This window comes from Haemorhous mexicanus, chromosome Z, assembly GCF_027477595.1.
Source record: "Haemorhous mexicanus isolate bHaeMex1 chromosome Z, bHaeMex1.pri, whole genome shotgun sequence".
Taxonomy (NCBI): domain Eukaryota; kingdom Metazoa; phylum Chordata; class Aves; order Passeriformes; family Fringillidae; genus Haemorhous; species Haemorhous mexicanus.
This window is the reverse complement of record NC_082381.1, coordinates 88,181,815-88,209,541: the sequence shown is the minus strand read 5'-3', so window position 1 is coordinate 88,209,541 and position 27,727 is coordinate 88,181,815. Positions and strand designations below refer to the sequence as shown.

Below are 27,727 nucleotides of genomic sequence, written 5' to 3'. Positions count from 1 at the left end.
GGGCGGGGTTAGGGGATGATTTATTAAACGAATTTGAGAGCTGTGAGTCTGGCCAGACCTCTGAGTCAAACCGCTGTAGGAAAAAAAAGGGAAAAATCCCACCAGCTGGAGCTTCTGCAGGCAGAAGATGGGGTGCAGTCATTTCGGTACTGTTGGTTTGCTGATGTGGAGGTGTTCTCCCCAAAAACTCCCGAGGACGTACAGCAACTGATCCAGGGAGCCGTCATATTGCAGGAGGTAGTTTGCATTTTAATTTTCTTAGGTTTAATTTTAGTTTTCTCAGGTTTTATTTTCACTTTCTCAGTTTTTGCTTTAATTTCCTTGGTGCACCTGTGGGGCTTGGGAGGGTTTGTGTAATAATTCAGGTGATGTTTCTTGGAGTGCAGGAGCACACAGCTTAGGGCATGGCATGTTGTCACGCCCCTCCACCTGCTCTTTTGGCTTCAAAATGTTGATTTTGAGACCATAAAGTTTAACCCCTATAACCCAGACCCAGACATGCCCTGGAGAGTGATGCCTGTGATCTGCTCAGCGTGTGGGGAGGGGATGGAGGGTTTAGGTGATAGTGTGTTTTTTGGACTTGAGGTTGTATTTTGTGCGTGTTGTGTGCTGGCATGCCAGGACATGGAGTGGGGTGAAGGACATGGGTCTTTTGGAGGTGTGATGCACTTCCCAAAACAATTTTTTTTCCTGGGGAGTCAGAGGTGTTTGTTTGTGTCTATAAACCTCTCTGCTTCTGAGTGTGGGGAGGAACATGCAAGGGAAGAGTTCGTGGTGGCCCCATATCCTGGGAGAAGGTCCTTGGCTGATGACAGTGGCAGAGCCTGGTAAAGATTACTCAAGCTGTAGATCTGTCACCGGGTTTTTCCCCTCTGAAATCCTCTTCAACTCCTTAGGTTCCCATCAATTTATTTGCACAAACCACGTAGGCAATGTCACAGCGTCTGACCAAGATTGTTTTAGGGTCTTGCACCCCAGCTGATGCATGGGGCTCACCCACCCCTTGCCGCAGGTAGGGAGGAGAGGGGTTGAATAAGTGTGTGATATCTGCCAGGTAGCACAAGTTCAGAACAGAGAAAGGCAAAGAGAAAGATGCTGTTGGTGGTGTGGGAAGGCTCTTGTGTCCCATCCTCTGAGCACAGAGATGCAGCGTGAGCAAGGGCAGAGATACATCAGTCTTCCTTCCCAACACCAAACCTCGACTCTGAGTGAAATTTTCTGAACCAGATCTCCTGAGCAGCACTTAGAGCTGTCTTTACAAAGAGAACTTTTGGTGGAGACCCTGTTTTCTGTGGAAAACCAGTTCTTGCAGACATTTTCCAGTAGGTCCCAGTTTGTGCCATCTGCCCTCCTCTCTCCCACTCACTGTCTGCCGACCTTCCCTGGATGTGCTGAGTCTCACAGCCCCAGGTGTCTGTCAGGTGGGCTTTCCCTTTCTTTGCTGGCAGATTTGCAGTAGCAAACATCACTTGATGTTGACAGTCTGGTCTTCTCTGCTTCAGCAGCTTCAAATCTTGATTCTTTCCTTGCTCCCACTGCTGATCTTGGCTCGAGTTTGGACTGGGAAGCACCCAGTGCTCTCTAGGTGCTCTGTTCACATGGTTTTTTTGGTAGGTCTGTCGTGATTTCACTTGATCCTCTTCCAGCAGTGATGGCACAGGGTGTGCTCAGCACTGATCACTTGAAGGAGGTATATTTAAAGGTTACACCCTGGTGGTAAATGAAAGGCTGATAATTCTGTGATCGGGCAGAGCACTCCTGCCTGACAAACCCAGATCTTTTGCCTGCAGCAGGACCTAACCACCATTCTGGGGAGTTTTATTTCCTGCCCTTTTCCAGCAGAAGGTTCCTGCTGCTTGCAGCTGCCACATCCTTGGCTTACAGGAACCATTTGAAGGAGCTTCTGCTTCACCATGGTGTGACATTGTAGCTGGTGTCCCAGGCAGGTGGACCTGGATGATTTCTGGGCTCAGTCCTGTGCCTTTTTATATAAAACAGAGGAGGGAGTCCCTGTGCTCCCAGTTTGGCTTCTGTGCCAGTGGAGTTGTGACTCTGCATGGGGAAGGGACCTGCTAGAACCTTGGCCCTGGAATGAAACTCACCTGTGGGTGTCCAGGTGAGGAATTCTCTTTCTGGAAAGCCACGGGAACTTAAGGGCATGGTTGCCCTTAGTGGAATGAGTTTCTTACAGTTTTGGGGAGATGAGTGTTTTGGGACTGTGTAGAACTTGCTATAAGATGCCCTAGGGGTTTCCAGGGATGTCTAAAACTGACTGGGATTTTCAGGGAAGGACCAAGAGTCCAGGAAATGAGGGCTCAGAGGGCTGGGGAAGAATACATGCAGGAAAATAAAGGGAAAAGCAGAACAAAACCAGCTTCCCTTCATGTGGGGGTAAGGATGGGGATGTCTCACCTGGGGTGAGGGATGGAACTTGATGTCTAGGGGTGTGTGCTGGATGGTGGATGGCAGGAAGGTGTCTGGGCAGATGATGATGATGAGGTCGATGGTGGATTGGTAGGGGGAATGGGAAGGAAAGTAGCAGCAACAGCCTGTGAGGGAGCAATTCCACAGAGTGTTGTGAAACTACCAGGGACTTTTGAGTGTGGGGTGTGTCATACCTGGAAAAGTGGGTGGTGCTTACAGATGATAAACTATTCAACTGTTTTTTTCCTTACTCTGTGAGAGAGGGGGTGATGTGTTTGAGCAGTATGCTCAGCCCTCACCCAGGATGAGAAGCAGCACATGCCCACGAGCAGGTAGGTACCAACCACAGTGAAATCATCCTTGTGTGACTGCTGCATGGGGAATATGGGGAAAAAACTGGGAGCAGAGAGGGCAGGCGAGCCTTTTGGGTGTTGCAGGGCACTTGGAGCTGTTCTGTGGGTTTTGGGGTGTCCAGTTCTCCAGCACTGTTGCTGGTGCTGCCAGCTGTGGTGCTCGTCTCCTGCTCCCTGAGCCGTGCTAGAGGACATGCATTATGCATGGCCACTCAAACTCTCACCCTGTTGCTTCTGTTTACAGGGAAATTACGGGTTACTGGGCCAGACTGTGCAGCCAGTGACGTCTGTGGGGCTTTGATGCCCCGAGCAGAATTCGGTCAATGATGCATTGCTAAGTGCAGGTGCTCAGCAGCAGCCTGACCTCAGCCCTGGAGCTCTTCGTTATCCCAAGCCTGGATTTCGCAGGAAATTTGCAAGCTCTGAGACTTGCCTCAAATAGTTTGTATGATTTTTTTTTTTGTTTTTATTTTATTTTTTTACAGTCTTGCAAAGCTTTGGCAAAGCATCTGGGTGCTGTTTCCCGTGACTCAGAGGGTAAATAGCAGTTGCTGTGCCCACCTGGTTTGCTTGCTAAAAATGAACGGGGAGCAGTTCAGGGGCTTGTTTCCTTCTATTTCAGGCAAGTTCAGCTCTGATTATGGGCTGTCAAACCTCAGAAATTCCTAGCTGCCTGTCCACTCTCTAATTTTTTATTTTATTTTAAATGAAACAGAAAAGGAACATAGCCCTCTTTCAGTGGAAAGTCATAAATACTCCTAGGAGCAGGTGGATTTTTCGAGGCCCCTGGTGTACAGCAGATGAGGTTGTATGCCTAGGTAGAGCTGCAAACATGGGGAGCAGCCCAATTTTTGGCAGTGGACAGTAAGTACCAAGAAGCTTTATCATGAGCACATCAAAATATTTATGTCCAGCTCCACATATTTCCCTTGGGCCGTTTGTTGTGACATGTTATACTGGGAATGTCATGGAGATGAGGGCTGTCTTTCTCTGCTACTTTTAAGACCTACCAAACTGTAATTATAGTCATTATTTCAAGGCAGTTTCCCATTCTGTGGTAGGCAGAAGGATGGGGCTGAGTGATGAAGGCGTTGGAGTTGGTGTGGATTTACATCCTGGCAGGGCTGTGCTTGGTGTTGGAGGAGGTGGGGAGGTGCTGGTGTGAGTCTGGGAGGAGGTGGCTGCACAGTCTGTGCTCTCACAATCACAAAGGCACACACAAGCATCACTGCACACACTTTTATATTCATGTTGGACCGCTGCCCCGTGTGCTCTGGGACCATGATGTGTCCCGTGCTGGAGCTTGCTGAGATCACCTTGCAGGGAACTGGGATAAGATGGAGCATCTCTGCCGTGGGAAAAGGCTGGCAGAGCTGGGAGCATTCAGCCTCTCTCCAGGGAGACCTAGAGCCCCTTCCAGTGCCTGAAGGGTCTATGGGGAAGATGGAGACAGAGTCCTTACCAGGGCCTGTTGCAATAGGACAAGAGAGAACAGTTTTAAACTAAAAGAAAGTCTGTCTAAAGTGGGCAAAATGGTGAAGGTTTTTGCAATGAGTCTGGTAAAACACTGGCACAGGTTGCCCAGAGAGGTAATGCATGTTTCATCCCGGGAGGCACTCAAGGCCAGATTGAATGGGGCTCTGAGCAACAAGGTCTGGTTGAAGATGTCCCTGTTCGTGGCAGGGTGTTGAATTAGACGTCCTTTAAGTGCCCCTTCCACCTCTAACCTGTCTCTGATTCCTCCTGGATCCTGGCATCAGTCAGCTCTCACACCTGGGAGTGCTGCTGATCTCCACACTTGATGCAGAGCAGGTAACTACAGACAGCTCAGCTTGTGGGAAGAGGTAAGGTGAGGACAAATGGCAGAAAGTTGATGTTGAGGGCTGTAATTCATCCGAGGAGGTGAGAGTTCCCTGGGGGGGACACTGGGGTGTTTCCCTCCTTTGGCCACTGCCTGTTTGTGTGACCACAACAGGTCACTCCAGGTTTTGTGTTTCCACTGCCTTGCTTGTGGAGCATCTCTCTCCTTTTCCAGGGCAGGGACTGCTTTTGATGTTGCAAGTGAAGCAGTAGCAGCTGGCCTAGCATGACAGACAATATGCCCTCCTGGCAAGGTCTGTGGACCTCTCTGTAATCTGGTGAGGGAATTGTAAGGATACAACATTCAGGCAATGCCCAAACCAGTATCTGTGGTTCTTCTGATGTCTCTGTCCTTAAGGAGGTGGAGGATGTTAAGGTCTGCAGTGAAATGATCCTGACTTACACTAATTTTCCAGACTTTTAGATAGTTGCCTCAAAAAACTTGCACAAAATACTGAATTCAAAATAGCAAATGGCTTGGATTTTTCCCCTTTCCTTTCAAATACAAGGAGCCCCAAAGTTTGATCCTTGTAGACTTTATAGAAAGCAGTGATGGATTGGCATGGGTGTGACAATCACCTGGAACAGAAGAGGTAAATGAAGGAGTTTTGGGGCAGTGAAAAGGAGATGGGGAGCCTTAGACTGCTGGACATCCAGTTAACCTAACTGGCCAAGGAGTGCCCATCTTCATGAAAATGATGGTCAGACATTGGGAGGGACTGCCCAGCAAGGTGTTGGACTCCCCATCCCTGGAGGTGTCCAAGGAATGCCTAGGTGTGACGCTGAGTGCTCTGGTGACAATGTGGGGGTCAGGCACAGGTTGGACTGGATGGTCTGTGAGCTCTTTTCCAGCCTGAATTCTTCTGGGATTCTGTGATCCCAGGGATGTGGTATCATCACTGTGTACAGTGTAGCTGGTGGGAGGTGGGAATGGCTCCAGAAGGAGAGGACTTGGGCTATGGAATTGGCACCCAAGGCAGGAGCATGCAGCTCAGTCTGTTCTGCCAGGAGGCTGGAGCTGAATGTTGTGCTGGGCCACGTTTCTGCTGATGAGCAAAGGGCAAGCCTTGAGGTCCAGCTGCTCCATGGGTGGGTTGATGGGTGGGTTGATGCTTCAGCACAGAACAGGCTTGGGTTAATGCAAAGTAATTCAGATCTGGGAAGGAGAGGGCTTTTATTCTCCCTTTTAAATCTTTGGGTTCTTCACAATTAATTTCTGCTCAGGCTCCATGCATGACCTTGACCACGCCACTCTAGGCTGAGTTACATGAAATTGATTTTGGTGGGTACCTAAATAAAGGGCTGGAATCTCTTGTTTACCTGGTCCTCAGCTGTGAAGCCCATAAGTTAATTCCATGTGGGAGACTCAAGCACATAGGCTTGAGCATTCTTACATGCTAATTGAATTCCTGAGCTCCTATTTCCACCTGGGGAAGGCAGAGACAGTACTTTTCTCCCAAGCTCTGGGAGGTTTATGAATCACCTGGGAATATGGGGCTGCAACAGCATGGAGATTTTCAGAAAAAATAGAGGGGAATTGGCCAAGATACTCCTTGTGACTGAGATTTGTAGAGCCAGCTGATGCCCCTGATCACAGACTGCCGAGGGTGGATCTTCCAGGTCTCTGCTGCCCCAGCTCTTTTCTTGTCCGTGGGTGGAGGTGGCTGGAATTTCAGGCCACAAATCCCCAGGAGACCATCTGAGCAAGTTTATTTTGCTGTAGTTTTTTGCTTCTAGTCAAGGGGCCTCCTCCCTTCCCCTTCAAACCCTTCCTTTGCTCTGCGTTTCCTCCTCTGAAATCCTGTTTCCTTCTTCCCACCAGGATTGCCTCCCTACCAAGAAAATCCAAGCTGCTTATTTTAATGTTTGAGATAGATATAACATATGATTGAGGGTCTGGGCACCTGCATTTCAAAATGAATGCAGTGCCTTTGTTTTTTCCAAAGAGCTACTGCCCGCAGTTACTGGCCTGGAGGAGGCTGGCATCTTGGAGAAGTGTTTCTTCAAGGAGGTGACTTTTGCTGGGGTTCAGAGAGTGATGAAATGCATGCTGGTGATTCCCTTCTGAGGGCTTTCCAAGCCCTTATTTCCACCTCCACATAGCCAGGGAACAGTCTGGAGGAGTAGGAGCTCCCATTTCTCCTCATTTTGCTCTCATTTGGAAGGGCACAGCTCTGATCGGTGCTGCTGGGAGCGTTGCCCCTGCGTGGTAATGGAGGAGTAAGTCAGGGTTTTTAATCACTTATTCCAAGTGTGATTCCCAAGTTGTTCTGAGTCACAACAGGAGCTGCAGAACAAGGCACCCCCATCCCTCACGCTGGCAGACGATGACATCGGTGAGGAAGAGCTCTCCCAGCCCTGCCTGCCGTGCCCTGGCTCTGCACACACAGCCTGGGAAAAAAAGAGGGCCCTATCTGGTAGGAAAAAGAAATGCACGGGGTAAAACATGAGCCAGAGGGTGATTTGCCACGGTGATATTAAGTGTGACTCTTGAAAACTGTCTGGGGTCACGTTGCAGGTCTGAGGTGTGGCGCAGAGCACACACATGAGCACCACAAGACACGTGGCAGTCAGAGGAGGTGGTGCATCTCAGGAGGAAGCTGTGGTTCAGGAGGCACCTTCTCCCAGCAGCACAGGGTGCTTCAGCAGTGCAAAGATGTGGCTGTTGGGGGAGGAGGAAGAGGGATGCAATGGTGCTTCCCTTATTGTGCTGCCTGGAGAAGTGTTGCCCCGTCTTTGAAAATATTCAAGACCAGTACAGGCAGGACTCTGAACCTGATGTAGTTGAAGATGTCCCTGCCCATGGCAGGGATGTTGGACTAGGTGACTTTTAAAGATCCCTTCCAACCTGTAATTTTAGGATTCTGTGATTCCCAGGAGCTCTGTGTTTCCCATAAAGCTGATTTGGATGACAGCCAGAGAAATATCAAGCTAGGACTGTGTATGCCCCAATATGCTCAGTGAGGAGAAGCAGTCTCCTAGGAGAAGGATGAGGTTTTTGGGAAGGAAACATCCCCTCTCCCTCAGCCCAGCAGGCTGGGAGAGATTTGGTTTAACATCTCATTATTGCAGTTGCACTCAGGAGATGTGCAATACTTTGTTTTGATATTAAAGACATTCTTTAAAGAAGTGTCAGCCCATAGACTGCCACTTTTATAGTTAAAAAATTGTAGCTGCTTACCTGGGGTGTATTTGAGACCAGCAAAGAAGAGACTGTATTAGATTAATAAGTGAAGATTTAATTAATTGTCATTATTTGCATAATAGTGTCCTCTAATTAATAGGTAATGGGCAGCCTCTGAATTAATGCACAAGTGGGATCTCCAGTGATGCCATCAGAGAGGGGGTTTTATTGCTGGGAAATGCAGTTTTGCTTTGGCTTTTTAGTAAATTTAGTAACTGTGAGAGCCAAAGGGTGTCTGTGGCAGTGTGTGCTGTGCCTGGAGTGCCAGGGTCTTTTAGGGACAGCACACATCTTCCTTAAATGCATCAGACCTGGAATGCAACCAGGGTTTTGTTCAAGTCTGTTGCTGGCCTGCTGCAGGCAGAGGCCAGAGAAGAAGCTATTCTTGTGTTTTATTCTGTCTTCAGTAGCTTGGAAAGTGGTTTCTTGTATTCTGGCCGTTTTTCCTCTCCTTTTTGTTCTTAAAACTCCCTCATGCTGCCATTTTGGTGTCCCTTCTTCAGCTGGTGGATTCTTTTCTGCTTGTCTACAGGCACATGAATGGTTCCTTTCACAGATACGTGCTGGGGGGATCTCTCCTTTTCTATTTCTCCCTTCTTTTTTATGCTTTCATTATGACAGTGTTTGTGGTAAGTGGAACGGGATGACATGGAATGACTTAAGATACAGATCTTGGTGTAAAGCAAAGCCTGGTGTTAAATTTGGGGATGGAAAGGAGATAAAAGGTTGGTTTTAAAGGAGATAAAAGCCTCTTCTCTGTAGATAGGTCCTGGCAGTAGGTGGGATTCCCGGCTGCATCTCCAGGAGAGAATGCAGGATGCTATCAGCGTGGAAAGAAAATCCTGGAGAGTTTCTGGAGAGTTCACCACGTGAGAGGAGACAGGCAGAGGGATGCAAATATGAGAGAACACTGGGGAAGCAATGGGGCATAGATCCAGGATAGCTATTTCTTCATTTTCCTATCAAACCACCCTAGACCTGTCCCACCTTAATTTTAAAGGATATTTTGTCCCTTGTCAGCCTAGTGATTAGAGCAGTCTTCCCTGCATCCTAATATGCACTTAGACATTGGTATGGGCTTCCCAGAAAAGCTTGGACTGCCCCTGGATCCCTGGAAGCATCCAAGGCCAGGTTGGATGGGGCTTGGAGCAGCGTGGGGTAGTGGAAGGTGTCCCTGCCCATGGCAGGAGGGGGAATGGATGAGCTTTAAGGTCCCTTCCAACCCAAACCATTCTGTGAGGTTATTTCCTGCAGTGATAATCCTGCTGCTTTCAGAGAGATGGGTGTGGATGTGGCTTTGGCTCTGTGTTGGAATTTACACCTGCTTGTATCAGCAGAGAGCTGAGACCTTAGAGCTGATTTAATTTTCTTTCAGTTAATCCACCCCATATCCTCAAATGAAAACTTCAGTTATGTACCCAGGGAGTTTTTTCTCTCGTTTTCCCCTGAACGTTTCTGAGATGCCATGATCTTTGAGTGATGGTTATAGGCTCTGTCAGAGGAGAAGCATCATGCTGACAGACAGCAGGTATTTTGGAAATAAATGACCAAAAAAAAAAAAAAAGACCAGGTTGTGGAAGTTGTGGAAGTTAAGAATGTATTTTTGCTGCTTCTGTGGTTGTGAACAATCTCTCCTCACCAAAGGCAGCTCTTCAAGAGAGGAAGCACAATTTGGCTAAAATTGCTTGAATGAGGTCATAAAATTATACTCCATGAATGGTCCTGTTATTCACAAAGGACAGTTGTTTGGATGGAAATTGCTGAAGACCTTTCACTGGTACAGCGGGGAAAAGAGAGAGATTTCATGAGCCTCCCAGAATTTAGCTGCTGAGGGGATTAATACTGATGTAACAGCCAAATACTCTGTTAGAGACCATTTGTACTCTACTGTACTCCAGGGGCTGTTGCTCCTTGCATGTGGTCTTGAGCAGAGCTCATCAGATACTGCTTGAGAGAAAGTACATTTGTGTCATTCCTTAAATGTCAAAACATCTATCCAGCACCCTTTTTCCAGAGCCTGGTGCTCCTCCTTGCCATTGCTCCTTTAGGTGAGCCACTGCTCATGCCTGGGGTGTTTCTGGATGTGGGATTGGTGGGAGAAATCCCCTGGTGCAGTAGGATGCAGGGGATACTCCACTCACCTGGAATGACAGAGAACTTCTACATGAGCAGCGTAGTTACTGGAATTATCTGCTGTGCCAATCAACAAGGCCAGGGCTTCTTCTTTGCAGAGAAGAGTCAAGGAACCTTTAGTGCATCTTGCTTGGAAGAGTGCATGTGTGTCAAGCCTTGGATATGCCACCTTAGTGCAGTGTACTAACACAGTCCAGTACCAACACACCTGGCGTGCTTAAAGGGATTTCCTTCACGAGCTTGGTTTTCAGCTGGAGGATTCCAGTTGGTGAAAAGTGCAATCTGAATTTATACCAACAGTGTTTTTAGTTTAGGAGTCCAGAGAAAAGGAGCAGCCTCCTTAGGAATATTAAACTGACAGAAGGCAGGTTCACATTAGATATTGGGAAGGAATTCTTGGCTGTGAGGGTGGGGAAACCCTGAAACAGGGTGCCCAGAGCAGCTGTGGCTGTCCCCAGATCCCTGGAAGTGTCCAAGGCCAGGCTGAATGGGGCTTGGAGCAACCTGGGATAGTGGAAGGTGTTCCTGCCCATGGCAGGGGGTGGAACTGGATGAGCTTTAAGGTCCCTTCCAACACAAATCATTTTAGGATTCCCAGAAGCCCTGTATTTCTCATAAGATTGCTTTTTAATTTTTTTTTGTAGTTCAGCAGATGAGGAGCCAACTTCATTTAATAAGGGATGTTGGCTGAGCTTCAGGGCATGGATTAAATACAGCAGTGTGTGGGGAATGGAGAAAAGGCTGAATGTGAAGAGGCTGGTTCTTCAGTCCCTAACCTCAAAAAAAGGCAAGAGGTAAAAGGATCCAGAGAAAGGACAACAGGAGAGAAAAGCAAAATATAGATCTTTCTGTTTTCTTTTTTGCCTTTTTTTTTCTGTTGCATTAGTTCTTTTTTCTGCAGGTGTCTTACAAAAGCAGTGTTTTGTCATCTTCTGTATTTCATACCTCCTGTGTCCGTGCCAGGATACCTGCTTTTATATGCTGGACAATGGGAGTGCAGCTGGCACCGAGCCGAAGCCTGAGCTGTTCTGCACCTCATGTGGATTTGAGTTCAAATAAATAGTTTGACTCACTCAAGGAGTGAATCAGAAGAAGGAACTCGAGCCTCTAGCCTACAAGCACCGTGCTGTGCAAGCAAGGTGTATAAACATGTAAGTTTTTCTTAAGTGTGCAGTTCAATGTGAAGCTGGTGCTGGAGCAGAGTCGACATTTCAGACCCCACTGTAGCCTTCCTCAGGAGAGTGCAAGGATATTTTGGTTTAGACCTGATATTATAGACATCCAGGAGAGTGGAAGTTTGTTGTCTGTCCCATTCTCAGGTCTGTCTTTGGTGCTAAATGCTTTCAATATGAGTAAACTGCAGTGTTGATAAGTTAAAACAGGGAAGGCATCCCCCTAGAGTCTCCACAGCTGATCCTATGTTGAGATTTCTTGCTGTTGGAAAAAGTTGGTGCCTTGCTGGTGGCTGGAAAAAGTGGAACCTGCTGGGGGCAGGTTCTTGCTTGTTGGGAAAAGTGGAACCTGCTGGGGGCAGGTTCTCCTGGCCTAAACTGGCTTTGGTCCCTCAGTCACCCAGCGAGGTCAGACCAGCATGGTGATGGATTTGGGCCTAGTGGTGCAAGTTTCCCTCAGCCATTGCCTGTCCAAGCGGGATTGGGACCACACTGGGTGTGACCAGGGGAAATGGTTTTAGTTTTAAACTGAAAGAGGAGAGATTTAGAATAGGTATTGGGAAGGAATTCTTGGCTGGGAGGGTGGTGGGGCCCTGGCACAGGTCTCCCAGAGAAGCTGTGGCTGCTCCATCCCTGGAAGGGTTCAAGGCCCAGCTGGGTGAGGCCTGGAGCAACCTGGGATAGTGGATATCTTTCCCTTGGTGGTTGGCATTGGAACAAAATGATCTTTAAAGACCCTTTCAACCCAAACTCTTCTGTGATTCTGTGTGACATCTTCTGGAAACACAGCTGTAGGACAGCTCCACCAGGCTGGACAGCCAGGTTCCTGCTCTGGGGTCCCTGCTGAGTGCCACCAGCAGTCTCTTGGAAGGCCAGAAGGGCTGTGACCACTGTGGTGTCCCCAGGAGTCTTCACTAAGGCCTCAGGCTGATGGATGTGCTTATCTGCATGAGTATTACTCATCTGAGGAGGGGCTGTGAGACGATACCCTTGGTTGTCATTGCTGGCTGGTTTTGTCATGCCTCCAAAGCCTTGCAAATCACTCAAGCCATGACATGGTCATCTGTGTATGAGAGGTGAGATCTACTCAGAAATTGTTTTTATTATGTGTTGGTGATAGCAGATAAATAATGTTCCCTCTGGCTTGTGCATGGGGGGTTTTCTCCAGTGCCTTCAAATGAGGTGATTAATAACAACTATTAATCCCCATGAATGACAGCAGTATATTAGGAGAAAAACACATGTTAAAATAATTTGAGAGGCTATTGTTGGGTCATAGGCTAACTCATTCTCTTCATATATAATATTTTCATAAGGTGTAAATAATTCTGAGATGTTGGCTGGAGATCAAGTTTTGGGTATCAGCGTCACTGTCTGGACCAAAACTGAACTGAACTTCCAGTGTAATTTAATTAAAGTAGATTTAGACTGGATATTAGAAAGAAATTTCATCGTCTGAGTGTGGTAAAGCCCTGGCACAGGTTGCCCAGAGCAGCTGTGGCTGCCCCTGGATCCCTGGAAGTGTCCAAGGCCAGGTTGGAAGAGCATGGAGCAGCCTGGGATGGTGGAAGGGGTCCCTGCCCATGGCAAGGGGTGGGATGGGATGAGTTTTAGGCCTTATTCCAATCTAAACCATTCTGGGATTCTGTGAATTCAAAAGTTGGATTTCAGAAAGCCTGGACTATTCATAAGCTTAAATTGAATTTGGCAACTGGATATGTTGAAAATCCCCAGGGGGAGCTAATTTATTTTTAATGTCCAGGCATTTCAAGTGAAATGTCAGAATAAAATGTGTCATTTTGGAAATGCCAAAACATTTTCTTTTTGACAGCTTCTCAATGAAGCTTTTCAACTTTTTGTTTGGGAATTACAGTTAACAGTTAGAAGGAGGAAAGATTAAACAAGTCTTGATGGTAGTGGACTAAGTAATTTAGTTCTGATTCAAACAAAATTTGGAGGGGTGGCAAGCTTTTATTTATTTTCTGTGGCGCCTAATCTCTTTCACTTCCCCCCAGATCTGTTTCCCATTGATTCAAGATATTTTCCTTCTACTTTTAATACAAGTAGGACATTTAATTAGATTAAAAAAAAAAAAATTATTCACCTCTTCCAGCTCCTGGAACACTCTGGTTTGGAATTTGTGAAAATCACTGGGAGAAAACTCGTGCAGGAATAAACAGCCCATTATGTGTTGTGATGCTAAATTCAGAATTTCATGGCAGAGCTGTGGGGCTGCCCATGGTGCCCAGGACAGCATCCCAGCCCTTGCTGGCCAAACTAGGCCCCACAGAAAAACAGGTGAGGGCCTGATGAATCCACTGGCAGGAGTTACTGCGGCATCATTCCAGGGCTGGAGGACACACCTTGGGGAGTTGGCACCACAGCTAGGGGAGCATTGTCCTGACTGAACCCACCCAGCAGAGTGAGGTGGTGGATTCCCCATCCCTGGCAGTGTCCAAGGCCAGGCTGGATGTGGCTTGGAGCAGCCTGGGGTAGTGGAAGGTGTCCCTGCCCATGGCAGGGGGCGGCACTGCCTGGTCCCTTCCAACCCAAACCATGCTATGATTTTCCTATCCTGGGCTGCTGCACTGCCCATTCTCTGTCAGTGCTATCTTCCCACCCTCCTAAAAGCAAAGTGTGTGATTTTTTCAGGTCAGTGGCCCTTTTTATTTTGGAGGGTAAGTTCAACAGACATCTGGGTGATGCAAGATGTTTTCCTTTGTAGGGCTTGTTACCACGCGTCTGGAGGTGGAGTGACATCATGCTCACGCTGGGGTCTGCAGTGAGCCATTGATCTTGATGTACCCTCTTTGCAGGCAGTAATGTGTGTTCTTTCCTTAGCATTTTGGGCAGGAGATGCATCATGCTGCCTGCTGGAGCCCAGGGAGGAGCATCATCAAAATGAAGGATGCCAGAGGCTTAATTGGTCTTTGAGGATCAGCCCCCAGCTCGGTTTTGTCTTCAGCTCCTTTCCACTGTAGTCGTTCCCCTGGGTCTGAAGAATTGGTATGAAAAAAGAGTTTCCCATCGCAGTGAGTCTCAACTAATTTTATTCTGTGTTCTGGAGGAAACTGTGCAATATTCAATAGGCAGGAAAAAGATGAAATTGGGGAAGAAAAGAAATCACAGGGTTATCCAGTAATTACTCTGAAAAAGCTGCTGATTTTTCAGACCAGAGCATGAAGTCCTTTGCACCTTGCTCCCCTGTTTGAGCCATCCCTCGGCAGTCTGGGGGCTGTAATTCTCTGCTGTGTTATCATTTGCTCCCACGGGGCATAGAGCAGCCCTGTCCTGCCCAAACACTGTCAGGCTTTCTGCAGCGGCAGCACCACCAAACCAAGGAGCTGAGGACACTGGAGGTCAGGACTGGAAATGCTGACTTCCTTTACCCTAATTAACAGGCTAAGCTTCCAAATGCAGCCCAAAAGCAAGTGTGTGGTGGTGGGGGAGGCAGAGAGAGCTGGGACGTGTGGAGGGGTGAGTGATCCCTCTGGAATTGCCGGAGATTTCCCTTGCCCACTGGCGACTGGGAGCTGTCAACGCCGTGGCGGGCGAGATGGAGGTCGCAAACCTCTGGAGAAACATTTTGCACAGTGTGGATCCAGTAGCTGTCATCCACATCCGAGGTTTGGGAAGAGCTGTGTGCAGGGGGATGGCAGCAGCCTCGTAGCTTTTGTTTATTTAATTGCTAACAGCAAGGCACTGCTGTTCTCTGGAGGAGAGGGGAGATGCTCGGGTTTACATTTCTCTTCCCCTGTTACTTTTACCTGGTTTGCTTCAGTCTCTGCTGCTGAGCTCTGAAGGATTTTCATGCTGTTAAAATAGAATTAGCCAGCACCAAAGCAAGGGATTTTTTTTAAAGCTTATTTAACTGCGAGACAGCAATAGGGAAATGTCACCAAACATTTGTTTGGTTCTGCCATCAGGTTGGTATAACAGGGCTTTCAGATGGTTGCCCATATGTGGGGAAAACACATTTTCTGTTACTCATACTGCAAGCAGCTGTGTCTGGAAAAGGCAACCTGCAGCTCTCTTTGCTAGAGGGTGCAAGGTAAAATTCATTTTCTGTGACAGTGGCAAACTTTGGATGGGCTCTGGAAGTGTTTTGGGTAGCTGATGGTGTAAAAGTATTCCTGCTCTACATGGTGGCTGTTGTTTTGCTTTAGCTGCTGTGGCCCTAATGCTAAAACAAGGCTGAATTGTCACCCTTGGGCTACTTTGTGCAGGTCCCTCCTGCACCAGGGTTTGCAACTGTGTTGGTGAACATGTTCCCACCTTGAACAGTGGGGAGAGAATAACAGAACCCTCCAATGATTTAAATTGGAAGGGATCCAAAGCTTAAAGCCCATATTGTCCCATCTCCTGCCATGGGCAGGGACACCTTCCACTACTGTCCCAGGTTTCTCCAAGCCCTGTCCAGCCTGGCCTTGGACTCTGCCAGGGATCCAGGGACAGCCACAGCTGCTCTGGGCACCCTGGGCCAGGGCCTGCCCACCCTCCCAGCCAGCAATTCCTCATTCCCAATATCCCATCTGTGCCTGCCCTCTGGCCCTGGGAAGCCATTCCCTGGCTGCTGTCCCTCCATGCCTTGTGCCCAGTGCCTGTGCAGCTCTCCTGGAGCCCCTGGAGGCCCTGGCAGGGGCTCTGAGGTGTCCCTGGAGCCTTCTCTTGTGCAGGTGAGCAGCCCCAGCTGTGCCAGGCTGGCTCCAGAGCAGAGGGGCTCCAGCCCTGGCAGCATCTCCGTGCCCTCCTCTGCACTGGCTCCAGCAGGTCCTGATCTCTCCTGTGCTGAGGACCCCAGAGCTCTATGTGGGACTCTAGATGGGGTCGTACCAGAGAAGAGGGAAAAGTCCTCTCCCTTGATCTGCTGGCAATATCTCTTCAGATATCCTCTGGTGTAGTGGGATGACCTGGCTGGATTTCAGGCACCCATCCAAGCAGCTCTCTCACTCCCCTCCACAGCTGGACTGGGCAGAGAAAATACAATGAAGAATTCATTAGTTGAGGTAAGACCCATGAGAGATCCCTCACCAAACACCACTGTGGTTAAAACAGATTCAGCATGGGATATTATTTGAATTTATTAACAACAAAATCAGAGCAGAATAATGAGAAGTAAAAACAGACCTTAAAACACTTTCCTTCCACCCCTCCCTCCTCCCCCAGTGGCACAAGGAGACAGGGAATGAGGGTTATGGTCAGTTCATCACTTGATGGTCCTGCTGCTGCTCAGGGAGAGGAGATGGAGTCCTTCCCTGCCCCAGCATGTGCTTCCCTCTCCATGGGCTTTCAGCAGGGTCACAGCCTCTCTCAGGCATCCCCTGCTCTGCTGTGGGCTCCTCCAGGGGCTGCAGGTGCATCTCTGCAACCCTGGTGCCCTCCATGGGCTGCAGGGGAATCTCAGCTCTGGCACCTGGAGCAGCTCCTGCCCCTCCTTCTCCACTGCCCTTTGTGTCTGCAGAGTTGTTCCTCTCACTTGTTCTCACCCCTGCTCTTCTGTGCTCACAATTAAAACTGGGCAACAACTTTTTTTCTTCTTAAATCTGTTATCACAGAGGCATCACCATCATTCCTGATGGGCTTGGCGTTGGGGTCTGTCCTGGAGCTGGCTGGTGTTGGCTCTGCTGGACATGGGGGAAGCTTCTGGCAGCTCCTCACAGAAGCCAACCCTGCAACTAAAAAAGCCTGGCCACGTAAACCAAATAAATCTGGTTAAGAGCATTTCCCACCCACACACCCACAGGCAGGTGTGAAGCCCTTATGGACTCTGAGATCTCCCATCCATCAGCTTGTGCACCAAGCAGTGTCTTCAGGATGGTCAGGGCTTGCTCTTGCAACCTGTGCCTCAGTTATCCTTCTCCAAACCAAGCAGGATCTGTGCCAAAGGAGCAAATGCTTGTCTGGCTGAAGGGAAAAAAAAAAAAACAACAACTCACCCTAGAGCCTATTTAGGGTGCCTGTGATTTATTTTTTTCTTTATACAGTGCAAATGGTGAGTGCATGTGTGGCAATACAAAGCAGGAAGAGAAATGCTGCTAAGTGCTGATTGCATCTTCATGTGGGCACAGCAAGGGTTCACTCCCTAGGTCTGGGGAGAATGGTGTTTTTGTGATTCTGTAAATGGCTGCACTCAAAGGCGGTAATTTGAATTTCTCTAGTCCCTAATATATATGTTATATATATGGTTTTTATATATATATATATATATATATATATATATATGTATGTATGTATGTATATATTTATTAGCCTGGATAGATCCAGTGGTGAGACTTTGGCTCACCCACCCCCTGTCCCTTGTTAGCAGGATGCTTCTGTTATCTTTTGAGATGAAAGGTGCCCCAGAAATGTAAACCACCGATGAGCTGTGCTCCTTTTAATGTAAAATAGTAATAATAAATACTGTCCTGCTGTTCCCCTCATCCCTTGTCATCACAAAGCACTCCATAAATTGCACTCCAGCCCCTTGCATTCCAGCTGTTGTGCGTACCGAGACACAGCCGTGCGTGGGAATAAAAGAAATACTACCTTTGGGGTCACTGCTGATGTTACCCACAGGTTAATGCGAGTGGTTTGTATTTCCCTTCACTCCCCCTTAATCCAGTCTCTGATCCATGTTGATCTGGAGGCTGAGTTCAGCCTGCAGCAGTTTATGCCTTTATCTCAGTTGAGTCCTAATGCCAGCTGGCACAGTGGCTGTCTTGCATCCCTCTGGCCTGGGCAGAATCAATGACCTGGTCTCTGCTCAGCAGGCAGTAGACCGAGGCTCAGTGGAATCCTGCGTGTTCACCTGTCCTAAAAATGGGGCAAGGTTGTGATTTTGATGGCCTTGCTTTGCTGCCTTTTCCCATGGGCTTGAAACTGCCGCCTGGCACCATGTGATGCTCAGGTTTCCCTTTGGCAGGTACTGCTCCTCTCCTTCTGGGCTTGGGTGTTTGCTCGTGGAGGAGAGTCTCAGCCACCCCTGTATCATGTTTTCCTTCTGTCAGCCACACCTCCTTCCCATCCAGCATCCACTCAGAGGGTGAGTGTTTTGGAAGGAGAGATGAGTGTGCCTGAGCTCTGCAATGTCTCCATGGGGAGCTCCTGTCTTCTCAGAGCATCCTCTAGCTCCCTGATTGTCCTTCCTTCCTCATCCTCATGCTTTTGGCCCAGGAGTGAACATCAGCCAGTAAGTCAGATGCTGTCCTGGCTCACGCACAACAGTTGAAATTCCGCAAGTGAAATTCATTTTTTAATTTCATTAGACAGCCAAAACTCTTTCCTAGCGCTGAACCAAATTTATATTTTGGAATCATAAAATGGTTTGGTTTATGAAGGCCATCTAGTGTGCTTGTAATGGGCAGGAACATATTCCATTAGACAAGGATGCTCAGAGCCTCATCCCACCGGGACTTGAATGTTTCCAGGGATGGGACAGCCACCTTCTTTGGGGTATTCTTTGTCCTCCAGAACTGGAAGGCTAAAGATTTAGTTGATGCTCAGCTGCAGACTGGCCTCCACACTCATTTGCTGTTGCTCAGGCATATCCAAATTATCCAAATTCAGACCGGGCTTCCGTGATCTGGCCTCAGCCTGGGGGGCGATAACCTCCATCACAAAGGTCCAATCCAGCAGCCTGGGTTATTTTAAAGCAGGTAAGTGGAAGAGCCCACTGAGATAAATGCTCAGGTAATCACACAGGTCCAAACTGTGAAACCACCTTATGTCATCAAAGCAATTTGAAAATCAATTTGATGTCTGGCAGGGAGGCAGACACGTCGGGTCCCTTCGGCGTTCATTAGCATTCAGGTGGCAGCACTCTGCCAAAGCTGCTTTTTCTGGGAAAGCTATTGAAAAAAAATTAAAGGAGAGGGAAAAATTAAAATTAGGCATTAACCATAATTTCCTCTCATTAAAGGTAACAACAGCCCCAGCACCAGTCTGGAATGGGGCTGGTTGATGGGTTTTCAAGACGGGGAAACAGAGTGCACGCCACAGAAGTGAAGTGATGATCAAATAAGAAAGCAAATGAGGCTCCCCCCTCGTTTTTAACAAAGGCAGGAGCGGGGCCAGTGGCAGAGTGGTTTAACTGAGCAGTTAGAAAATTGGAGGTCAAAGCCTGACATGGCTATTGATGAATTGAGGGTGTTGGAAGAAGAGTAGCAGACATCACGAGTGGGCTGTAGGGACTGAAACATGAAGCAAGATTAAAAGAAGTTAAGTACCTGGAGGTGGTGTGGCTGTGCAGCAGTGAGGTGAACCATAATTACAGTCACCACATGCTGCAGACTGGAGAGAGACCAAGGGAGAGAGGATCAGAGTGGGGTAAGGCAGAGGAAGGGCGGGGAAGATTCAGGGTTTTGAATCTCTTTGTTCCAGATGTGTTTGGGCAGGTTGTGTGGTGCAACACCTGCTGGTCACCTCTACTTTGCCATCTCCCTCTGACTTTATTCTAGTTCATGCCCTGATGTTTCCCATGCAGCCTCAGGTCATTAATGAAGGGCTGGATTGTGCTCTGCTGGCTGAGGATGAGACTGGGGCAACCTCCTGTAAAGCATCCTCATGGACATGGGGTTCAGTGCACGAAGGAGCAAATCCTTTGAAGCTCTGGGCTGGTGATTCATACCGTGTGGGACATACTGGGCAGGGTGCTGGGCTGGTAGCAGCTCTCAGGAGAGGGGTCCTGCCTGGTGTTGTCAGGTGTCAGGCTCCCATTGCAGCTTTCCATGTAGTGGTGTCACTTAGTTGCTCTCACTTGATGAGGTCCCTTGTTTTCATGCAGACTTTATGAGGTTCATATATTCCTATCATCATGCCTCCCTTTGAAACTAGAGTGGAGATGATGCCCTGGGCAGGTGATGTACTGAAAATTGTAGGTGCAGAGACTTGCATGCATTTTTTTTATTAAGCTCTCTGGTTTACAAAGGCAAGCTCTAAATGAATCCCTAACGACTGTGACTGCAAAATTATCTCCATGAATCCAAGCGTAGCAGCACCTCCCTGAGTCTGCAGGTAGCCTGAGACAGTAAAATAATGGGTGAGCACTTCTCCTCTCACCAGATGCTTCAGGGAGCTCAGCTTGGTGGCTTTGCCTTGATTGGTCTTGATTAACTTTTCCCCTGATGATTATTTTGGTGCCTTAAGTGACAAAGGGAATGGACAAAGGGGTGGAATGAGGGTTGTTAGCTTTAAGGTTCCTTCCAACCCAGACAATTCTCTGATTCTATGATTCTAAATCTCCCAAAGCCTGCTAGCACCATACTTTTCCATGTTTGCACTGATTGCATGATCAATTAATTGATTGAAGCCATGTTTGCATGTAACATTTTTCATCTGGCTTCTCAAGGAAACAAATCAGAGACCTGCCTCTTTCTCTGTCCCATCAGTAATTCTTGAACCTTGAAGTGGGTAAGGGTCAGGTTTGTTGGAGGACTAGGAATAATTTGAAGTGCCTAGATTTCTTCAGAATAAATAGCTTGCCAGAGACCCTGATGACTCGAGTGAGGAAACATCTGCAGTGGTGCAAGACACACCAGTGATGGTAGAGCCACGCCACGCAGTTGCCACCCAGCTGCAGATGGGTGGATGCTTTTAAACAAATTAATCCTGAGGGTGCCTGCAATCTCTATGCAGCCAGACACTTCTGGGATAAATCCTGGACCTAATTCCGAGCTGTCTGGCATCTCATGTAGTCATCCAGCTTCCGCAGAGCAGGGACAGGGAGCAGCCTCTCTGGTGTTTGACTGCGAGGCACTGAGGGACTGGACCTTTTGCATGTGTCTGAGAGGACAGACGCGAGTCTTGGATCCAATTAAAAAGCACAGCAACTTGTGAGTTCGTTAGACATGACTAAGGGCTGCTTGGGTTAATGGAAAAGTTGAGCAGAGCTTAATTGTCCCTGCATAAAGAGCACATGGAGGAGCTATGGAGGCAGTCAGAGGGGATGAGTGTAAGGTGTAGCTTTGTAGGGTGGGAGAGAGTAGATAAGCCAGCATCACTTTAGGAAAAATATAAAACCAGGACACAGAAGCTTTTATTGTGAGGGCTGTTGGTGCCAGAGCAGCTGCAGCAGGGAGCTGGCCTGGGATGCTGTGGTTCAAATCTTTTTTTTTTTACACATTTGCTTTATGTGGAGGGATTTTGTGCCAAATGAGATACCATGTGCTGGTGACAATCTTGCTGTGTGCCGTGTGGCTGGCACGGAGCCCGTGTGTAAGTGCTGATGGGTGGGAGTTTGTCTGTGTGCCTGCAGACCCCTGTCAGCTGAGTGCTGCAGGACACGTGGGCTGAGCCACAGGTCCCCAGGGCTGCCATGGAAGTTGGGCAGTGGCACAGAGAGGGTCAAGAACTCCCTCCCTGCAGCGGTTCCCAAAGTCTTCTCCAGCCATCCTAGAATCCTGCAATAGTTTATGTGGGAAGGGATCTTAAGGATCACCTAGTTCCATGCCCCTGTTATGGATAGGGACACCTTCCACTAGACCAGGTTGCAGTGACAGAGCCCAAGGGTGGAAAGTGAGGGGTGGGCAGCCTTCAAATCTCTCAGCAAAGCCTCTTCCCTCCTCCCCAGCCACTCCATCCCATGAAAAGATGTGTTTGTGCCTCCTATTTTACCATTGCTTAAACCCCTGGTCTCCACGACCAGCCCCACCTCTTTGCTGATTTGTTTTGCAGCTATTTGAGGGGGTGAGAGAAGGGGCAAAGAAGAGAGAACGGGTTGGGAAAGGCACATCACAGTTGTTGGAGTGAGTGGTCAGATCCCTGCTGTTGCCCTGAGGAGAGACAGGGGCACCAGGCTGAGCGTGGGGAGCCCCAGCCACCATCCACATCCCTCCATAACAGCTGTGAGGAGTCAAGGAGAGTTTAGTAAGTGTTGCATCAGCACAGAAAAACATACTTGGTGCAGAAACATCATGAGGTGAAATAAAAATTTTATACGTCTTTATCTCTCTCCCTCTTTTACGCCTCGGCAGCACACACTGAAGTTGTCTGGGTGGATCTGGTCTCTGCACTCGGGTCATTTTATGACTGTTCTTGCTGTTTTCATGGCAGTCAAGTGATTTATGTGCATCTTTGCAGATCTGGGCCTTTAGCTAATATCGAAGTGCACACCCACGCACGCCACTATGGCAACATCTAATAACCCCAGTGTAGAAAAATATTTCCTTTTCATTGTAGCAGTTAAGCTGGAATTTCTGAGAGGACTGATGGCATGAAGTGCCGAACTCCCACCCAGGTAAATAAGAGTTGAGCATGTTATTCTTTCCAATTCCCTTTTTGACGAACTCCTTGGAGCGTGTCTCTGCTGATGGAGGATTGTGTGGGGAGAGGAGGCAGCTGGAGCCTGGGTGGCTTCCTCACAGCCATTCCTGCTGGTACTTTGGAGCATTTAGGCACCACCCCAGAGCTCATGTGCTGGGAAAAGCCATCTTTTCAGTGCTGTGCAGAGCAAGGTGGTGCCGGATGAGGAGGATGCTGAGATCTGTCCCCAGCTTTCCTCCATAACTGACTCACTCCAGTGTGACTGCAGGACTTGAACTCTGTTTTGGCAGCTCTGGCTCCTAACCCTGCTGCCTTCAAGGGCTACGTTTTCCCTAGAAGAGGTTTGCACTGTGGTGATGATGGTGAGATCCAGCTGGTCCTAGGCTGGGCTCCTGGTCCTCAGCAGTCAGGTGCCAAATGCTCAGTGTGCTCCAATGGTGCTGGTTTGGTACCAGGATTTAGGATCTAGCAGAAGCATTTGGTCCCAGAATGTTGCCTCTCCCTGGGTCACGCTGAGGGATGTTATGTGTGGATACCTGGGGGAGATCCCTGAAGGTTTTTTGAAGCCTGGGGAGGGAGAGGAGGAATTAAATAAAAATAAGAGAATGTTTGTCCCCCCCATAGCCAGCAAAGTGGGATTAATGAAATTCTGCAGAGGGCAGAGGGAGGGCGGGCAAGGACACAGTCAGCAAAAATGGACCTGGATGGCTGTAACATAAATAGGGAGGGGGTGGAGGAAGCTGGAGACACTGCCCTGCAGAATTAGCTGGACACTGACTATATTTGAAGCCCCTCCCAGCCTCAAAGGCCCTCTTTCAGTACCCACTTTGTTTCAACAATTAGGAAGACGAAAGAGCATCTGTCATGCAAATTGCATGGTAGGACAGATGCCCAGTGTGAGGTCCTGCACTGGCAACCAGTGGTTCAAAACAAACAAACAAAAAATGTCCTTTTCAGTCAAGAGATCTGCTGTTGGGGTGTCTCCAAATGCCTGTACATTGACAGAGTAAGGTTTTTTCCTCAGGGTGTCCCTCCAGAGCTGGGATGTGCTGCGAGAAAAGCTGCTCTGCTGTGTGCATCATGAGTTAATTACCAACTTCTGATCACATCTGGTGTGGCTGCCTCACAGGCCATGTCCTGTCTGTCACTGTGATGTGGTGAAACTTGGTGAAAAAGCTCATTGTTCTGGGTTTTCCAGAGCAGCTGTGGCTGCCCCATCCCTGGAAGTGTCCAGGGCTAGGTTCATGGGGCTTGGAGCAGTCGGGGGTAGTGGAAGGTGTCCTTGCCCATGGCAGGGCGTTGGACTGGATCATCCTTATGGTTGTTCCCAACCCAAACCATTCCATGATCTTCTGTTAAGGAACTCCTGCAAACAGTTCTGGAGTGCCTTGAGGACAGTCATGGAAGCGTTTGCATTGGAGGGAATCTTCCAGACCATCTAATTTCAATCCCCCTGTCATGGTCAGGGACATTTTCAACAACATCAAATGCCCATCCAGCCTGGCTTTGAGTGTTCCCAGTGTGGGGTATGAACCATTTCTCTGGGCAGCCTGTTCCTGAGGATGGGTTGGGCAGCAGAATTCCAGAGGCTGATCTGATGCTGTTAAGTCCATGGTGATGCTCCTTCTTTGCCACTGGATAAATGTCAGCTCCTGTTACAGAGTGCAGGAGGAGAAAAGATCCCAGATGGCCTCTCAGTTTGAAATGTCAGATGGATAGGAAAAATGGGTTTTCACTCCTACCTACTCATCTCATGTAGGGATTGATGCTGTTGGGGGCAAAGCCACAACAGCATCTTGCCTTTATTCAGGGCACCTCCCTGTCCCCCAGGGAGAGGGGTGGGAAGGATGGCAATCCCTGTTCACTGAGTGTCTGAGGAGAAATATTTTCCAGATTTTCTTAAGTTACATGATAAAAACAGGCTTTGGAGTTGATCCTGCTGAAGCATCAGTGACAGGGAGCACTGCTGGAAGTGGAGGCAGGATTTCATGGGAGAGCGTGGGCTTGGTGGATGCTTTCATGTTGTAGTCCAAGGCAAGACCCAGTGGTGGTTCCCATTTGGATCATGTGGAGACCCTCATGGAGTGGGTTGTGGATTTTCCTCCTCTCAGAGGTTAGGATTGCTGGGGGGAGCAACCCTTCTGATGGAATAAAGAGAAAATGAGGAGATGACTCTCCAAACAAGTTCTGTAGGCACTTGCTTGGAAAACGAATGACTGATTTCTCCTCTTGAGGGTTTTCAGATGCTCCTCTCGTTCAGCTTTGCTGGACAGTTTAAAGGAAAACGCTGAGAAAGACGAAATTTCCTATTCAGTCCTCTCAGTTCATTCCCTGAAGCTCGAGGAAGGCTCCCTGGAAGGTCAGTGGCAGCTCCTGCAGTAGCGTGATGGACTCATTTCCCTTTCCCCCAGCGCAGACAGCCCCGTCTCCAGGCCCTGCTGTCAGGGTGCAGCTGTGCGAGTGGCAAAGTGCAGATGCTCGTTTTTCTTTACGAGCTGGCCCAGCCTTCTGCCGTCCCCCAGCCTTGGCAGAGGAGGCTGCAGCTCCACGCACGGCATCTGCCGGAGCGCCCGGGGGGCTGGCAGGGTATGAAAGGGAGCTGCAGGGCCAAGCGGGACTGGATGTGGCCTCGGCAGGGCTTGGGAGCAGATCCTGGTTTTTTCCCTTCTTCCCCCGTGTCTGTTTGTGTTGGATGTCCCGGCAAATTGTGCCCTCTGCAGATGGGCTTTGACCTTGGCTGCCACCCAGGCTTGCTCTGCTGGGGCAGGTAGAGATGGGATGGATTTGCAGCCTTTGCTCGGCCCGTGGAGCATTTTCTAAATATGAGGTCTGATTTATGCCTGGTAACTACCTTTTTCCACTGTAAGGAAAGAAAAAAAAATAAATTGGTAATTTATTTTCCCAGGGTTGTGGGAAACTGCGCTTACTTGAGCTTGAGGTAACTTCAGCTGAGCTTGTTGAAATCTCTGATACATCCCAAGGCTACTGAGTTCAGAAAATAAAAATAAAACAGGGATAACAGTCCCAGTGTGCCCCATGAAAGACAGAATGGGGCAAATAGCAGGAGTTTGGGGAGTTTTTATCTTGTACATGGATGTGCTTGATGGAAAATAAATGCACTACAACTTTAAGGCTTTGCCTGCAGCTAAATATAAGGGTGTGCTGGCTCCACCCTGCTGCTCTGTTAGGGATACAGGCATTTATTTTTCTGGGGTGGGTTTTTGCTTTATTTTTTCCCTTCTCCTTTTTTTTTTTTTTTTTTTTTTTTTGGGTGAATCTCCACCACGAAATAACCGACAGTTTAAGCGAGTGGTCCTGGAGCGTGCAGGAGAGGTACCTCCTAACACTCTCCCCATGGAAAGTTAAAGGATTGGGACTTGACCAAATTTCAACTTTCATGTAAGTGCTGCGTGCTGTTGTCTGATGGGGAGATGAGGATGGCAGGGATGAAGTCTTAAGACAGCAATTTACTGTTTTAACCTGACTTTCCCGAGCCCCCAGCCTGCTTGGTGTTAAGCCAACAGCCAGGTTAGCCTGGGGGAAGCTGAGCTTTGTGGCTTGGGGATGGTCAGCCCTGAGGGGATGATTATTATTTTCCTAATTTTTTTGGTTTTATTTTAGGTGAAAGCTCTGTTGGTGTTGTTAAAACTCAGAGAGGTGGCGGCAGGGTGTGTTTTCAGTCAGCATTTTCTTAGTTTAAACTTATTTTTCTCTGACTTTCTGTTTGGGAAAGAGAAGCCAGTTTCATCTCCATTTTCTATAATCATCTGCTTATTTTATTAGCTTTTTCCAAAAGGCTGTATTTCCCCTGATGCCTGGCCACCTGTTTTCTATGAGCTGCTGAAGGTCTGAGCTCTTGCTCCGCGTGTGCAGAGCAGATTTCTTTCAACAAGCCAAAAGAAACGACACAGCTATAGACTAAAAAGGGCAAAAAACCCCACATGCTGTGCTATTTTGGTAGTAGCAAATTATGCGTCCTACAAATTACCATTGGTTATGAACATTGTCCGTCTGTCTGGATGACAATGTCCTGCTTTCAGAGCGCTGCTAATACGTTTAGAATTAGGATAATACTCATTGAACTCCAAAGTGGCTCCTCTTTTCTTTGCCCTGATTTATTCCTACCAGCAAATGTCACATGCAAGTGGAAGTTTTATGGCTGGATAATTCACAGCCTGTTGGGCATCTTATTAGGAAGGGCTCGGACTTTTAAAAGAAGTGACTTGAGGTTGTTCTTTTGGTGTTGGGAAAGTATCCATTCCCTAGGTTTTCTTGCTTGCTGCCTTTTTTTAAATTTTTTTTTCTTTTTTTAACCTCTCTCTTTTTTCTTTACTTTTTGCTTTCCCTTTCTCTTCCCCTCTTTGTTTTCTCGTCCCTGTTTTTTCTCCCCTTCCTTTCCCCCACTTTCTTTCCCCCTTTTCTTGTCTCCCCTTTTCTTTTACCCCTTTTCTTTTCCCCTTTTCTTCCCACTTTTTGTTTCCCTTTATTTCTCTTTTCCTTTCTTTCTTTCTTTCTTTCTTTCTTTCTTTCTTTCTTTCTTTCTTTCTTTCTTTCTTTCTTTCTTTCTTTCTTTCTTTCTTTCTTTTCTCCTTCCTCTCTTTCTCCTTCCTTCCTTCCTTCCTCTCTTTCTCCTTCCTTCCTTCCTTCCTCTCTTTCTTTCTTTCCTTTCTCTCTTTCTCTTCTTTCTCTCTTTCTATCTTTCTCTCTTTCTTTCTCTCTTTCTTTCTCTCTTTCTTTCTCTCTCTCTTTCTCTTTCTCTTTCTCTTTCTCTTTCTCTCTCTCTTTCTCTCTCTTTCTCTCTCTTTCTTCTTTCTCTTTCTCTCTCTTTCTTCTTTCTCTCTCTTTCTCTTTTTCTTTCCCTCTTCCCCTCCTTCTCTCTTTCTCTCTTTCTCTCCTGTTTTTTTTTTCTATTTTTCCTTTATTTTACTTCCTATTTTTTTAAAATTTATCTTATTTTCTCTGTTCTTTCCCTTTCATTCTTTCCAGTGGAGCACAAGTCGAACTGAGGGCTTGCTCACCTTTCCATCTGAGCTTCGTAAACATCAGCTCTTGAAGTACAACTCCAAATCCACAGTGAGGACTGTGGTACTGTAAGAAATAGATGTAACACTGTAAGAAATAGATGAGGATTGCAAATAAGGATTTCCCCACTACAGTATCACAAGCACATTCACCTTTTGATATGCCTTTCAGAGGTGGTTCATGCCCACGTCTTGACCTGTGGCTGGTCTTTTTGAGCAGTGTACAGTGAATACCCATAGCATATATTTCCAGATCTGGCATTGCATGGGGGTTCATGGGCAGGGATGGGAGCAGGGTGAAGCCTCTGGTGCTCCAGCTCAGTGATGGGGTGTCTGTGT

General features: G+C 47.9%; 1 protein-coding gene across 6 annotated transcripts in view; it reads left to right on the top strand.

Annotated features, from left to right (window-relative positions):
* The window catches only part of ZBTB7C (zinc finger and BTB domain containing 7C), a 154,785-nt gene that overhangs the window by 20,726 nt on the left and 106,332 nt on the right, over positions 1–27,727 (top strand). For 2 of the 6 annotated variants that reach the window (XM_059873604.1, XM_059873605.1), the window contains exon 3: positions 13,968–14,158. The exons of 2 other annotated variants lie outside the window; for them this stretch is intronic. In XM_059873604.1, coding sequence (XP_059729587.1) covers positions 14,135–14,158 — 24 coding nt within the window. In that variant the 5' untranslated portion in view covers positions 13,968–14,134. Of the gene's footprint in view, positions 1–10,956; positions 11,106–13,967; positions 14,159–25,643; positions 25,767–27,727 lie in introns of those variants that run through there. 2 more of the 6 variants (XM_059873606.1, XM_059873609.1) reach the window with 2 other exon arrangements.